Here is a 14,649-nt window from a genome sequence, read left to right on the forward strand (position 1 = left end):
TTTTCCCCTTAACTTACAGATGTGCAAAACTTCTTATATTCCATTACAAAAAAGTCTTTAACAGACCATTTTAAGCAGCCTATCTGGTGCCTGTAGGTTTTTATTAGTATTACCTTGTTTCAACAAATCATTTTATATGGAAAACATGACCAAGTTCTATGGCTTTTGTTTAAAAAAAAAAAAATACCAGCTTCAACTTTTTAAAAAGCTGTTTACATATGGTTCTGGCACCTACATGAAAGATTTTAATGAGCAGCAAAGAGAGTAGAAAAAACAGTGGTTGAAATGTATATTTAAGAGTATTTACAGAGTGGATCCAGTGCAAAATAATGAAAACCAAAATATCTCAGCAGTGTCAGCCAGTATGTTGGTGTTCAAAACCACTAAAGGGTTTGATCATTTAACCCTAAATAAAGTGCCTCTAGTTGATATAAAAAACAACAAAACATACCCTATCAATCCCTATTTCCCGTATCCTTTAAGTTTTGTTGAATTACTCTCTAGATAGGAGTTGTGATCTCTGGATTCTATTCTTTAGCTTAATTTCAAATTCATGGTTTCTTAAGTGGTCTGCTTGAGAGAAACCATGACAACTCCGGATCTTTTAGCTGAAGTCAATCTCTATCCCCAAGCCCCAAATCTGTCTTTCATCTTAGCTTGAAACTTTTTTTTTTTTTTTGAGGGTTTGAAGTGCCTAGACAACCCTTCTATTAAGTTCATTTGGTATTTTGTTCAAGTACCCATTCCCTATGAACTTCAGACCTGGATGGTATAATGCTAGCTCAGCAATCATGAAGCTGAGTACTTGACACCAGCTATTGAGAACCCACATGGAGAGAAGCCTGTTTCCTCCCTAAGTGGAAAATTCATAGAGTCAGGGAACTTGGAACTCCTGGATGGGAATAAACACCCTTCTTCTGCAACTCTCCCAAACATTAAATATACCAATAGCAAAAGCTATATAGCACCTCGGATTTGGAGGCAAAGTATCAACTATAATAATTACAAGAAAAGAAGCTAGGGTAGGGTAAGTCTCTGATTTATCTGAGGTACTGTCATGCTAATCACACTTAACAAGATATGGTAATAATGCCTCTTAGGAATTTTTCATAGGATTTCTTTTTGTAGTTGTTACATAGGACTTTTCTGTAATTATTAAAAATAAAAAACTACTTACATATTTGTACATAATGCCTCTCTACAGTTTTCTTATAAGATTGTCACTAAGAGAATGACAAGACGACACATTAGCTGAAAATGATCTCTTGGTGAGGGAAAATTCTGTCAGAGAAGAGTAGTATCAGCTCTGATTTGCTCTGCGTTTCTGAGTGAAGGGAGTGTCCCTAGAGCAACAAAGACCTCTAAGAAAACAAGCAGGATGGTTTTCCCTGGGAAAACCTGCCACCTACTGAATCCCTTAGAAAAAAATGGGGACACCAGAAGAATGACCAGAGGCCATTTAGTTAAGTGGCTTTTAACCTGTGCCCAGGCAGGCATTTAACTTACACAAGGGAACTACCTTAATGACTTTTCACTCAAAAAGTAAATTCAATTTCAAAATGCACATAGTGTATAGAAATTCAATAATCTAGGTGAGAATGAACTAATTCCTTTCAGAATATAAGAAAATAGTTTTTAAATCTCCAGGCAATCCTTGTAGCTGGGATTTCCTCTGTTCATGGATGCGGGTCAAAAAATAAGAGAGACTTTATTTCTTTGGCGTGTGGGAGAAATAAAAATAGGAATGTCTGACAAGCTACGACAGCAGCAGCATGAGTGAAATAATTTTTAAACTACCCCTTCCCCCACACACACAAAAAGCCCCTCCCTTCCAAACAAAACCAACATCCTTGACCTAAAAACCAAAGACGACCAGATTCTAAAGAAATCAAGTATTTCAAATTGCCTGCTGGTTCTCTATACAAAAAATGATGGCATAAGCACAAACTCATATGAAACAGTTTTTATCTTTCAAGTCCTACTCATCAAGAATCACTTCCTTGTGATTCAACTTCTAAAATGTAAAGTGTTCAGGAAAAGTCTCAGCATCACAAGGACCGATGTGTCAGCCCGCCTCTGCGGGTCCTGTGGCCCATGGCCAAAGGGAGCCCAAAGGAATTTTCTGCTTCAACAGAACAGAACACACACACTCGCCTTTCTTCCGCCAACACACTCGCCTTTCTTCCGCCAACACAGGTCTGGGCAGAAGGACCTCTGACCCCACTGTTCTATTTTAAGCATGTGGGTCACCCCCATCGGCCATCTGATACACAGAAATGCTTGTCTCCCTGCTTTAAAAAAAAAACCCAACGGTTTAACCTCTTTTTGTTCCAGGCACTACCCTAACTGAACACACGAAGTTTACTGGAGCACAGTGGAAGAACAACTTTGACACAAACCTGGCGCGTTTCGGTCCGCGTGCATCAGCGGTGTCCAGTGTACGCCTTAAACCAGGAGGTCACCGAGGCCGCGGCGGACGAGATCATCCCCCCGGCACTGCTGCTCGCACCGGGCGGGGACAGCTGGCCACTCTGGCTCTGGGAGCCTTCCACGGGCTGCGAAGGGATATCACAAAACCGTGGGCTCGGCAAGTTCTCCCAGTCCGTGCCCAGGTCGGTCTCCTCATCACTGATGCGCTCATCGCCGCTCTCAGCAGATTCTCCGGCAACGCCGGGCTCCACGATCTCCATGGACTCCTCCAGGTCCGCTCGCACTTCAAAGGGTCCCGACCTGTGCGCACACAACCAGCACTGTGACGACGGTGACACAGGCCTGACGGGACCTAGAGGTCCACCCGTTTCCCAAGCCTACACTGGCCCCCTGATGGTCTGTAATGGCGGCCTGCTTCACCTAAATAACTGCCATCCAAGGAAGGAATAAAACCACACCACCACTCTGTTCGAGTGCACCTACCCGATTTGTGAAGATCCTGGATGGAAAAAAACCCATCCACCGAGACTAACCCTGCTGGTCCAAAGTACAATTTCCTCTTTAAACAACTGCAGTATCTATGCATTCCAATGAGACAATTCTGACAAAAACAGTCACTGGATGTAGACTCTGGGCTGTCGGTGGAACAAGTAATAAACTATAGAAAAAAACGTACAGATGTTCTCTGCCTTATGGAAGTCCCCAATTTGTACGTTCTTATGACTCAAAAGAGCCAACTGGTATGGTTGCATGCATGTTAGCAGTGCTTCCTTGGATTGGTGTCAACAGCAGGCTTGGGCACCCATTTTAAGATATGATCGCAATTTTCTAGGGGCCCACTTATAACAGAATGAGTTATAACTATTTAGAACATAGTCATCTGGAATAATCCATATTTCTGCACTGTATTTTTGGAGAAAACTATCCCCCAAAGGTCCCTGATGACATCATTGTCTCCAAATCTAATAACCTCCCTCAGGCCTCACCCTCTGGGACAGCTCCTGAGCGCCGCTGTGGGGCGGTGTCAGCAAACCCCACCCAGGCCCCCTTCCCAGTGCCTGTCAGCCCCTGCCTCACGAGAGCCCGGCTGCACTGGCTTCGGGTGGGCAGTCACCCCACCACCCCCTGCTCTTCTCCTAGGATTTCCCGGTAGCCAAGGCCCCCCAGCAGCCCCTCTCCAGCGCTGCCCCCAAGATAAGGACACATGCCTCCGATAATGACTAGGGAAAATGATGGGGGTTAGCAAAAATCAAATGACAGAGATCTAGAATAGGTACAGCCTGCCATTTTAGTCTATGGCCCAAAATTCTTTATGGCCTTAACAATGACAAAAGCCTAGCGATGGCCTCCCATAATGTACCTGACCACACCTGCACCTTCCGACTCACTTTCTCCAGGGTCAAGCAGGCTTTGTTCCTCCAAGACAACCTTGCTTCCTGGCTGCACCAGCAACAGTAACAGCTAACACTTCTGTCCCAGGCACTGTTTTTAGGGCTTTACAAATATTCATTAAATTGGAAGATGCACCAGAGGGTTTCCCTTTGGTCTCCTGTGAGCAATTTGCATTATCAAAGAGCCCCTCTGACCAGGGGCTCCCAAGTTTACAAGGCCTCCATGTAGCCCAGAAGTCCTTACTTTTCCCAAGGGGTGAAGGCAGCAAGAACTGGGAGACTCTCCCCAAGAACCCCCCACCTCCCCCTGCAGCTTTTCCAAACTAACCAACAACCACTGAAACCAGCATCTTAGCTGAGTATCCCTTTCCTGTTTCCTTAAAAGGCTCTCCTTACAATCCATTTCTTTTCTCTTTTCCTTTTTCCCCTTGGTAAACAGGTCTACTCCTAAGATTTATTTTTTTTGATGCTTCTCCTTCCTCCCAGCTTCACTGCCCGCCAGGGCTCTCCACCTGAGCGCCAACCTTTCCGGCTCATCTCTCCTTATCTGAGCCAGGCGGCCCTTCTCCAAACAAGCCAGCTGGGCCTCCGCCCTCATGCTCCTGCCTGAGATCACCAAGTAAGTCCCCTTTCGAGCCTCAACACATCCCCCCCCGCCCCAGCTCAGGTCCTCACTGCACCACCACCGCCTCATGGCCAGCGTCTGCCTCCAGTCAGCCCCACCCGCCTCAGCGCGCCAGAGACCTGCTTCTTTCTCTCCTCGTGGCGGCTGCCTCTGAAAACTGTTCATAACGTAGCATCTTAGCGGGTCCCCGCCTTTCCTAAACACAGGGCCCTCTCATTCTGTCCTGTTGAGCTTTGCTGTCCAGGGGCCTCTACAACTAACGCCAGATGAAGCCTGCCTTCCTGCTAGCTCAGAGGCACAGCCTGTTTTCTGTTCCTCTCTGATGTCACCTTATCTGCATGGCACAGGACTGCCATGGTCCCCAGACCCCCTCTCGACAGGTTTTCCCAGGAGACAGGAGTGATACTTCCTCCAGGAGAGCTCCCCAGGAAGCCACTTGGGACTTCAGTTCTCTGCTGGAATCCCACAGGGCAGAGTCTAGTGACATGGAACAGGTACTCCATGAAGTATTGCAACTGAAAAACCAGTGGATGATTCCCAAAGTGGCCAGCTGGAGCAATTTTTGTTGCCCAGCATACCCTGAGCCACACACATCACACAAAATTAGCAAAAGAATTAAATCTTTTACGCTTAATGTCATCAGGGAATAAAAATTACTAATTTTCTCAAGATGCTGCAAGGAATTATTCTTCTCGATTAAGGCAACAAAAAGACCTTTTTGGTTTTTTAAAACTCTCTTTTGCAAAATACCTTATTTCAAAAATATTACCGGACAGAATACAGAACATCAAAAATGAACTCCAATGTAAACTACGCACTCTGGATGATAATGTTGTTAACGTAGGCACCATCATGATAAAGACTGAATCCGATAAGAAAAATCAACAGATATTAAATCCAGGGGGAAATTCTGTTGAGCAGGATAACTGCATGGTCTCAAAGTGGCTCCCCACAGACTGCTTCTTAGTGGCAAGGAAGGAAAAATCGGAATTATACAGTGGAAAAGGTGGAAAGCATCGTGACTGGGTGATCAAATTAACATCACCAATGAGGGACAGATGGCCACTGTGGCCCCCAGAGTGTCCAGGAAACACTCCTGGCCCAGGCGGTGTTCCAGCCTTGAATGCACAGAATTCCTGGAATCTCACTCCAAGGAAGCACCAAGTTCAGAATGAAAGTTCTATTAATACAAAGGGAAAAACGTTAATGTTGTTAAAGACAAAGTAAGTTATGGAAAGGTTCCAGATTTAAAAGAGGTTAAAGAAATATAGCAATTAAATCCAGCACCAGACTCTAGGTTGGACCATATATTGGAGGGGGAAATGCTGTAGAGGACATTAATCTGGTCCACAGACAAAATGTGCAGATGGGCAGCGGATTGAACTATTCTATCAATGTGAAATTTGCTAATGTTGGTAACTGTACTGTAGTTAAAGAGGAAAATACCCCTATTTTTAGGAAATACATATATAAGTATTTAGGGGTCAAGAACCGTGATATATGTATATCACTTACCCTCACAGGATTCAAGAAAAAAAATGTGTATGCGTGTGTCTTTATGGAGATAGATTACACAAATGATAAGGCAAATAGGGTAAAACGGTAACAAAGGTGAGTCTGGGTAAAGGGTATATGTCTTTGTACTACTTCTATTTTTTGCAATTTTGAATATTTTTGCAAGTTTGAATTTATTTCAAAAAAAAAAAAAGGTTTATGTTGGATTCTGAATGGGATCCTTCCTTCAGCTGGTCTCCATGGACACAGGACGTCCCACCCAGGTTCCGGTAACAGCCTTGACTCTGACTGAGGCAGGTGTGGAAGGGGACTTCTGAAGCTCCAGCTCCTGGCCTCTGGCCCACAGACCACCAGCTCGGGGGCAGTGAGCCTGGCTGAGTATGCGTACCTCTGTCACACAGACCCCTGCCCTAACTGGAGAGCTGACTCCAGGGCAAGCCCAGAGAAAACTTCAGACCCTCCAAAGAAGTCCACCCCTAGCAGAAGACAGCCTGTTTTTGGAACCACCACCAATACTGGATATCGTCAATCCTTTCCATTTTTGCCAAACTGATGGGTGAAAACTGGAAAGCTGTTTTGAATTGCACTTCTTTATTCTTGATTGAGGCTGAAGACTTTTTTCATTTGAATACTGATTACTTGCATTTCTTTTGTGTGAACTGCCTGGATTAATCCTTTGGCTGTTTTTCTATTAGGTCTCCCTTTCTTTTACAGATTTGAAATTTTAATCCATTGTCTGATATACAGACTGCAAAACAGATCTGTTGCTTATCTTTTAACTTTATGGAATCTGGTATTTTACCAAAGGCATTTAGAGTTTTTACACAGTAAAATATGTAACTCCTTTCCTTCATGGTTTTGGGGTTTTTGTGGCTTGCATGGGAATTCCCTCCCCATCCTGTGATTATAAAACACTGTCTTTCTCCTATTTTATAGGGTTTTTCTCTTCAATAAAATAAGGTCTTTTCTATCATCTGGAATTTATTTTTATATACAGAATGTAGTATGAGTTGAGCTTTGTTCTTGTGTAAATACCCCACTAGCCCGCCGCTATCAATCTATTATTATCCAATTCAACATGCTGGCCCTTGTCGTGTGACGCTCGGGACACAGGGACAGGGCAGGTCTCTGGACTCTCTTCTCTTCGTCTAATTGCTCCACCTACTTGCATGCTCCACCTTGTTTTAATTACCTTTATACTATGTTTTAAAGAGGGCCAAGCCCATCCTTTACTATTCTTTTCCAAAATTTCCTTGCAGCCTGTGCTTCTAGTTCAACTTCCGAATTAGCTTGTCAAAGTTCCATGAAATATCTGTTGAAATTCTGATCAGGTTTCCTTTTGGGGAGAAGTAGCATTTTTGTAATACTCAGCCTTCCTCTCCTAGAAAATCCTGAGGGTGTTCACTGCCTCAGGCCTTCTTTCATTCAGGCCCACCCCTCGTGCAGTGCCTGGCAGACATTCAAGAAATAGGTGTTGAATCATTTTTTTCAAGTTTTATATTTTCTTTGTATGGTCTGCATATATTTTGTAAAGATTAGTCCTAGAGAATTTATAGTTTGTGTGGCTACAGTAAAGGGAACGCTTTTCTCATTCCATCTTCTGACTAGCTGTCAGCACGTAAGCAAACAAGCTCTCTTGGATGGCCAGTTCACCCATCATACCCTCCACAACAACGCCAATCTAGCTTCTTTCTTTCCAACATAAATATACCTTACACTTCTCTGTAAAACTGTTCTGCCTCGCCCAAGCCTCTGGAGCCATGTGAACGTAGCAGTGACACAGGCATCCTCTTGTTTTCCTCACTGTAGAGGAATGCTTTTATTAAACATCCATGGAAGGAACAGGTCATTAAATATAGTCTTTTCTGTAGGCTTATGGTAGATATCCTTTATTAATAAACTATTTTTAATTTGCAACTAGTTTTCTTTACTTATTCATAGGAACGGAATTTTATTCACTGCTTTTCTGGCATCTATCAGGTTGATCTTATAGGTTTTTTCTTCCTTTTTAATCTGTTCAGGTAATGAAGTGGTGTGTACTGGTCAAAAGCATGAGTATCTACCACTTCGTGGAAGTGCTGGGACCCTGGACCTACTACGCAGACTGCCTCTGTGATCAGGGGCACGAATTACTTGACCACGCTAAGCTTCTGTTACCAGCCCCCTCCGTAAAATAAGAGTAAGCCCACCTATGATTTAAGGCATGTCACGTAGTTGGCTGAGGGTCAATAAATATTGGCTCAATAAATATTAGTTCTTATTATTAATTTCCTAATGTTGAGCCCTATATAAATAATGTATAAAGAGGATGGCAAACAACCCACAGAAATCAACCACTAAAACCGGGATGGATTTCTAACAGGTTCATGTGGTTTATGAACTAATGAATGGAACTTGAGGAGAGGAGCATAAACTCCCTATAAGATGGCACAAAATTCTAGGTGTGTGTGTAGTTCCCTGGAGAGAGTGCAGAGCTTTTTCCAAAGCATTCTATGTCCCAGGAAAGTTACTATTTTAGGTGGCGGGGAGAAACACAAGCCAGTGGCTAAGAGCAGATTACCATGGCAAGCTCCCTGCAATGTGGAGAAAGCCAAGCACCCTGGCCGGTGGAAGGGACCTCCCCTGAGCCTTGGTTCCAGTCGTAAAAGCAAATGAACGATGGGAAGGGGACTCCCCAAAAGAACGTTCCCACCTTTTATTTTCTTGGTCCTCTTTCACAAGTGCAGATACACTAAACCAAGTCATATCTCAGAAGTGAATGAACAGACTGCTAAGAGTGTGGAAAAAGGACAGATACTCAGAGAGGGGTGACCCGAATGGTACTAAAGAAAAGCTTCCTCTGTGTCACATTTTTTGGGCTGAGAGACCAGGAAGATCCCATAGACTAGCCCTGGTTTGTCTTTTTTGTTAGACTCCTGTTTTTAAGCTAATGGATTTTAAACTAGTTCACCCCATAAACTTGAAATACCCTTTATCTCCAATAGATGGTGGCCAGAGAGACAAAGAGACCGGGAAGAACTGTCACAGTGGGAGGAGGCATGAAAGGAAAGGCACAGGAAAAGGGGCAGACACTACACAGTGCTGAGAAGGAAAAGACGTGGAGTCTAAACACGGCTTCCGGGCTTCAAGGACGGCACGAGGCGGCCCCTTCGGGAACATGGCGGGTTCTTCTATTTCATTTTAGGTGTTAAAAATGTTTGCTATTAATTTCCTGAGAAATGATTATGTAAGGACCATAAAGGTTCAAATATGATTAGCCACTCTTTCCTTCTGTACAGGAGTGCATTATTTTTGTCCTTTGTGGAGACTCTGGGGGTGAGGACCAGGCCCCTGTGCTCTGCCGACGCACACGACAGCTCTATTAGAAGTACTCATAGCACCACCACTTAGAAAAAAGCAAGCCCCGTTCTTACCTGCCCAGGTGTTCAGAGTTCGGACTGACCAGGTACATTAGGTTCCTGAGAGTATGCAGTGGTTGTAACTGATCTAAGTTTACATGCTAGAAAAAGCAAAACACTGATTAATATTTTCAACCAGGTAACACATTAAAAATTAGCTCACAGTGTATTTTCCATACCTGAGAAAAGCACAGGTAGAGAATATTTGCATTCAGTTTCTTCACTGCTCGAGTAAATTTCTGTCTACTGAGATTTTCCCCACAAAATTCACTGGAAAACAAACATACAATTTGTAAAATTGTATCTTTTTGAGGAAATTCTATGGTAAAATGTCTATTTGGAAGAGTGTATTTTACACCACAGCTCAGTATAAAACAAACCCCATGTCATTTGCCTCTTTATAAGTTAGACTCAACAGAGACTTTCTGAGAATGAACTACTGCCCTCATGACGAGCAACTTCACTGCAGCTACAGAAATTACAAATGCAGATACCCTCTAACCAAGCAGTTCCACTTCTGAAAATTTATTCAACACAAATACTTGCACACCGATGAAAGGACGAATGTACAAGATTATTCTGTGAAGTATAAATAGGGGGCTGGTGAGACCCTGGCACACTTATACAAAGAAGCCTCTGTTAACTGTCCACTCTGTGGACAATGAGCTGGAGGCTCGCAATGGCCTGACGAGGCCCACCCAATTTGTACCCCCACCTTCTTTGCTGCCCTCGCTCTCCCCAGGGCTTGCTCCCCTCTTCCCTCAGGGTCACACGTGATCATACACCCGCCCACTCTCATACTGCAAGCCCCTTCTCTGCCTCCACGTTCCCATTCCCTTGCTTTCACTCTGCTTTAATGTCCTCCACAGGATTCATCACCATCGGACACACTGCTCATTTATTATCTGTCCCTCTGTTAGAATGAAGTGCCAAGAGGGCAAGGATTATGTTTTCATCACCACTGTATCCTCTCAGTGCCTAGAAAAGGGCTCCAATATTTGTTAAATACTCAAAAAGGTGTAAAACACCCTAGTATATCTTTTGTGTTTAAAAGGGGAGACAGATGATAATACGTATTTATTTGGCTTGAGATGTAAGGATGACTAGACAGGGGTAGGAAGGTCTTAGTACAACTGAGTATAACTTAGAACTGAGTACACTGTAAACCTTTACATTTTTTTTTAAAGATTTTATGTTGGGGCACCTGGGTGGCCCAGTCAATTACGGATCTGACTCTTGGTTTCGGCTTGGGTCATGATCTCAGGGTCATGAGATCAAGCTCTGTGTCAGGCTCCCCGCTCAGCACAGAGTCTGCTGAAAAGACTCTCCCTCTCCCTCTGCCTGCCTTCCCCCTCACCCCCACATGCTCTCTCTCTCAAATAAATCTTAGAAGAAGAAAAAAAGATTTATTTTTAAGTAAGCTCTACACCCAATGTGGGGCTCAAACTCACAACCCGGAGATCAAGAGTCACATGCTCCACCAACTGAGCCAGCCAGGCACTCCTACATTTTTGTTTGAATTTTTAAACCACCTGTTTTTATTTTAAAAAGTTAAAAAAAATATTCAAGTTATAATTTACCCAGTTCTTACACGTGAGCATACCCTCTGAAGGTCATAGTTTGTCGTTCAATTATTTTTCCAAATGGGAGAATTCTCTGTGGTCTTCTCAAAGACTTCATGTGCAATTATAAGATAATGAAACAAATTTGCACATTAGGCTTTTGAAATTAATCTCAGTATTTCACAGTCGTTTTTCTGGCTTAATAATACTTAAATTCCTGGTTTGGGTTGAATGAGAGTAAGCATACATAGGAAAACGACATCCACGGTAAAGATGACACTGCCACCTTCGATCACTTGCCTGTTGCACAGCCTTTTGGGGAGATTTATGTCAAGTATATGAGACAGAATGTTGACCAGCTGAGTCGCATAGCACAATGCAGCACTGATCGTGTAAGCAGGGTTACTGTGCTCCATGTCTGAAGTATAAAAACAACCATATACAAACAACTTTAAGTTCAACAAAAAATACCAATGAACCTAGATTTTATGATTTATAATTCTGTCATTACACTGTTGATGATTATGTTTCGCTCCTTATCAACATACTAATAAAAGGTTCATGGCCACACATTGTTTCATCATTTATGGTTTTTGCAGAGTGGACTGTAACCTCAACAAATGACCCCAGGCAGACCCAACATAAATGAAATTAAAATCTGAACTGCTTGGACCTGCGAATGTATTATTTATTAGAACAGTAAATGCCCAACTTAAATGTCACCCCTCAGAGAGGCCTCACCTAGGCTACACCTGTCTGGTGACAACACCTTTGTTTCGCCAGTACCTAGCATCGTACATGACAGAAAGCACATACTCACTGTGTATTTGCTAAATGACTAAGTGAACAATCTTTTCTCCACCGAAGAAAGCTCTAGAGGTTTTAAAGGGTTTTTCTACCGGGCTATTTCTATCTCCATTTCGGGCTGCTAAAACAAGCTCTTTACAAAGAAACTATAAAAACAGGATTCAACTGGCTAAATATACTAACTAGTGAGGTCTTTTCATATAAATAAAGCAATACTGGCCCCCAAAAAGTGAAATATCTAAAAAATGTTTTCAGTCCATTCACTGATGGACTGGATATAAAACGTGGTATATCCACATTACATACAATGGAATATTACTTGGTCATAAAAAGAATGAAATGCTAATTCATGCCACAATATGGATGAATCCTGAAAACATGCTATGAAAAAAAAGCCAGACACAAAAGGCCACCCATTGTAACCCATTTCTATGAAATATCCAAAAGAGACACATCTGTAGTTACAGAAATCAAAATTACAGATCTTCCTTGAGTTACAATGGGGTTATGTCCCGATAAACTCATAAACTGGAAATATCCTAAGTCGAAAATAACATTTAATGCTCTAAACAACTGAACGCCATAGCTTCGCCTGGCCTGCCTTACACGGGCCTGGAACAATGACACAAGCCTACAGTTGGGCATAATCATCTAACACAAAGCCTATTTATAATAAAGTGTTGAATATCTCGTGCAATGCATGGCATCCTGTACTGAAAGTGAAACACAGAATAGTTATCAGTGTTATCTACCGGCTGTGGACCCTCATGACCACGGAGCTGCCTGGGAGTTGCGGCTGCTGGGGCCTGGACCATGAGAGAATATGCACGGCACAGCGCTAGCCGAGGAAACGATCCAAATTCAAAGTTCAAAGCATGATTGCTACTGAACGTGTACCGCTTTTGCACCAACATAAAGTCAAAAAATTGTTAAGCTGACCCATCGTAAATTGAGATCATCTGTAGGGGCTGCCCAGAGCTGGGAGGAGAGGCGACAGGAGCATGACAGCTTCGTGCCTTGGAGCTCCCGCCTGGGGTGATGCCAGTGCTCTGGAACTCAACAGAGAGGGTAACCACACAACACTGTGAATGTATTCATGCCGCGGGATTGTTCACTTTACAACTGTTCATCTCATTACGTAAATTTTACCTCAATTAAAAAACATACCTACTTCTAAGTTTTCAAGGACTAATTTTGATTCTCACCAGGCCCCTGCGTGGTTTTCTTCTCTTCCACCCAATTGTAGTATGCAGAGTAGTCCCCATTGTTGGGAAGGCTAATCCAAGGCCCTGTAATGCTAATGCTGGTGTCCCCATTGTGATCGTCACAGACCCATCTTCCCGAGAGGTAAGTCGTCCTCCGGGCTTCGGCAAGCTTGCTCACGGTGCTGGAGGTCATGGCACTGTCGCTCTCTGAGGACACATCTGCGGGATCTCTAAAAATCAGAACATACATACAGATTTCAAGGGAAGAGCATGCAAGATACTTGCCTGATATGTAGAACACTGAAAGATGCACACACGAGGACAGGAATTTAACTAGGATATACAAAGATAAGTAATTCTATCAGACATGAAGCTCAAACCAGCTGTGGCACAGAAGGCCATACCAATGGGAGGAGAATGGCACCATGAGCTGGGGCCTCAAGTATTTGGTCTCAAGACCCCTTTACATGCTTACAATTTTTTGAGGACCCCACAAAGAGCTTTTGTGTATGTGGGTTAGATCTACTGATATTTACTTGTATTAGAAATCTGAGAAAATTTAAATTATTCATTCATTTGGAAATAATAAACCTATTACATGTTAACATATTTTATGAAAACGAAACAAAAAACCTGTACTTTTCAAAACAAGAAAATTAGTGAAGAATGGCATTGTTTGGTGACCAGCTGAAACACATAGAAAAACAAAGCACTGGTCAAGACTTTTGAAAATCTCTTTAACACCCAAGTCTTGCAGTTGTTCTTTCAAGTAAAAGTAGTGTCCCATGCAAAAACCAGCTAGTTCCACTTGAAACCCACTCAAGTGCTTTTTCTTAAGCCAACCGTGGCCCTTCAGTCTGGAGCCAAAGAGCCTTCTGCACACTTCCCATTTCATCATGTGGTATAGCAAACGATGTGTACACATGGATCAAGACTTAATAAAATTTAAATAAAAATATGATTTCTACTGCTTCAAGAGCATCCTTGCTGTGAACTGCTTTTTTTCTCAAAAAACTCAAGTACATGGTAGAATACGACTAGTAACATAGTTGGTGTCACTGCTTAGATATCTGTCAAGGCACCAGTTTTTACCCACAATAGCTTCTGAGCCACCAGTGCAAATGTCCACACAGTGAAAAGGGAAATCAAATGTTACTGTTTGTACAGAAATACTTGTGACAGCGCAGACGGCACTCAGCTCTGAGCACCGTGGGCCAGGAAAGCGGGAAGGAACGAGACGTCAGGGCAGACGCAAGCACGGCAAAGAGACCATCTGATCCCCGTGGTTGGGGCGGTCGGCCGCACAAGGGAAGCACTAGGGGATGGTGTTTGACAAGTAGGTGGGGAACTGGCAGACTGGGGGAGGGCCTCTGAGCTGCAATAAGTTGAGGTTCTGTTCTCAATCCTTTCTCCTCCTGCCACCACATGCCTGTGGTTACGGTAAGTGCCCCTGGCAGTCACGGGGAAGTGGGGCAGGGCACTACGGCCAGTTCTGAGTGGCACCTCTGCTTCCTCCTTCTTCCACAGAACAAGTCTGAGGAATGCGAATGAACAAGAAATCTTATTACAGGAATAACTTCAAAACTATCAGCTTTAAAAATTACCAGCATATAATATCATATACTGCTATAAAAGATTTAAACAGCACAGGCGGAGAGGACAAAGTTTTTCTCCATGTTTTCTCTTCTGCAGCTTCGCATTCAGTTGTCAGTCTCC

The 14,649-nt window shown here is 43.2% G+C and overlaps 1 protein-coding gene across 1 annotated transcript in view; it reads right to left on the reverse strand.

The window, feature by feature from the left end:
- Nucleotides 1-2,423: 2,423 nt before the first annotated feature.
- The window catches only part of ATG14 (autophagy related 14), a 34,201-nt gene continuing 21,975 nt past the window's right edge, over nt 2,424-14,649 (reverse strand). Inside the window, exons 6-10 of the mRNA XM_025869996.2 lie at nt 12,934-13,163; nt 11,222-11,339; nt 9,539-9,629; nt 9,375-9,460; nt 2,424-2,730 (exon numbers count right to left, since the gene is read on the reverse strand). Of these exons, the coding sequence (XP_025725781.1) occupies nt 2,424-2,730; nt 9,375-9,460; nt 9,539-9,629; nt 11,222-11,339; nt 12,934-13,163 (832 nt within the window). The remainder of the gene's footprint in view (nt 2,731-9,374; nt 9,461-9,538; nt 9,630-11,221; nt 11,340-12,933; nt 13,164-14,649) is intronic.

The sequence above is a fragment of the Callorhinus ursinus genome, unplaced genomic scaffold, assembly GCF_003265705.2.
Source record: "Callorhinus ursinus isolate GAN/ISIS: 27379988/994484 unplaced genomic scaffold, GSC_fseal_2.0 scaffold8, whole genome shotgun sequence".
In the NCBI taxonomy this organism is placed as follows: domain Eukaryota; kingdom Metazoa; phylum Chordata; class Mammalia; order Carnivora; family Otariidae; genus Callorhinus; species Callorhinus ursinus.